The sequence below is a fragment of the Perkinsus marinus genome, assembly GCF_000006405.1.
Source record: "Perkinsus marinus ATCC 50983 genomic scaffold scf_1104296975596, whole genome shotgun sequence".
In the NCBI taxonomy this organism is placed as follows: domain Eukaryota; phylum Perkinsozoa; order Perkinsida; family Perkinsidae; genus Perkinsus; species Perkinsus marinus.
This window is the reverse complement of record NW_003200720.1, coordinates 351,229-352,202: the sequence shown is the minus strand read 5'-3', so window position 1 is coordinate 352,202 and position 974 is coordinate 351,229. Positions and strand designations below refer to the sequence as shown.

Below are 974 nucleotides of genomic sequence, written 5' to 3'. Positions count from 1 at the left end.
AGAGAGAGTACAGAAGAAGGAGGGCAACTCGTAAGAAGAATGACTACTACCATACTACTCCTACTACTTGTCAGGTATATGCTACTCAGTGGCGGTACTGCTACTGGTAGTAGTGGTAGTACTGCAGGTCCAGTAGGTAGAGGTTGACTTGGATACTCTCGTTAGTAGCAGAACTAGTTATAATAGTTAGCATCAGCTTCCTTATCATTACTACTATTATAACTATATTGTTGTTTTGTTGTTATTATGAATAGGGAACACTATCATTAACAGGCCAGTTATTATCATCAATATGCTACAGTGTATTGGTAGTAAACCAAGACAGTTGTTCATATGTGGAGGGATATGTGGTGCATTAAGTATCATATTAATAATCATTGGTATACTAATAAGGATATACATCTATACTACTCTTATTGATGGTATTGATAAGATGAGATATATAGATAATACCTATGATGTGGGTGATAATAATAATAATAATGCTGGGTCATCATCATCATCATCATCATGTTCTAATCTCCTTCTAGGGGATCTAACATGTCCTGGTCTAACCTATCAAGCTTGGTTAATGAATTCTACTACTGCTAGAGAAGTATGCTTATCCAATAATAAACCTGATATCAAGGCTATTGAGATATGGAGTGGATGGTGTAATAATGAAGATGATGATTCCTGTATTAAGCCTGATATGTGTCGTTATGGTATGCCTTATACGTTCTATCCATATACAATACTCAATCCAAAGGATATACTACGTGGGGTCCATAAACCTATACTAGAGGAGTTAGAGCCCATACATCTTGCTAGTACTTATGAGAATATCCAACAATACCCTAATGATATTGATATATGGAATGATGAAGGTGTAGCGAGATGGACTGAGGTTAATACATTCATCCCTGCTAATGATGGTGATGATGCTTATGTTGATGATAGGATGTCACAGAAGATTATCGTACCAAACTTCGTAT

General features: G+C 36.0%; 2 protein-coding genes across 2 annotated transcripts in view; both read left to right on the top strand.

The window, feature by feature from the left end:
• The window catches only part of Pmar_PMAR025578 (glutamic acid-rich protein, putative), a gene marked incomplete at both ends in the record, with an annotated part of 2,800 nt that extends 2,530 nt beyond the window's left edge, over positions 1-270 (top strand). Inside the window, one exon of the mRNA XM_002765188.1 lies at positions 255-270. Coding sequence (XP_002765234.1) covers positions 255-270 — 16 coding nt within the window. The remainder of the gene's footprint in view (positions 1-254) is intronic.
• Positions 271-591: 321 nt separating this feature from the next.
• On the top strand, positions 592-886 carry Pmar_PMAR025577 (hypothetical protein; the record flags this gene model as incomplete). Its single annotated transcript, XM_002765187.1, has 1 exon — positions 592-886. A coding segment is annotated over one exon (295 nt), but the record flags the coding sequence as incomplete, so codon positions are not given.
• Positions 887-974: the final 88 nt, after the last annotated feature.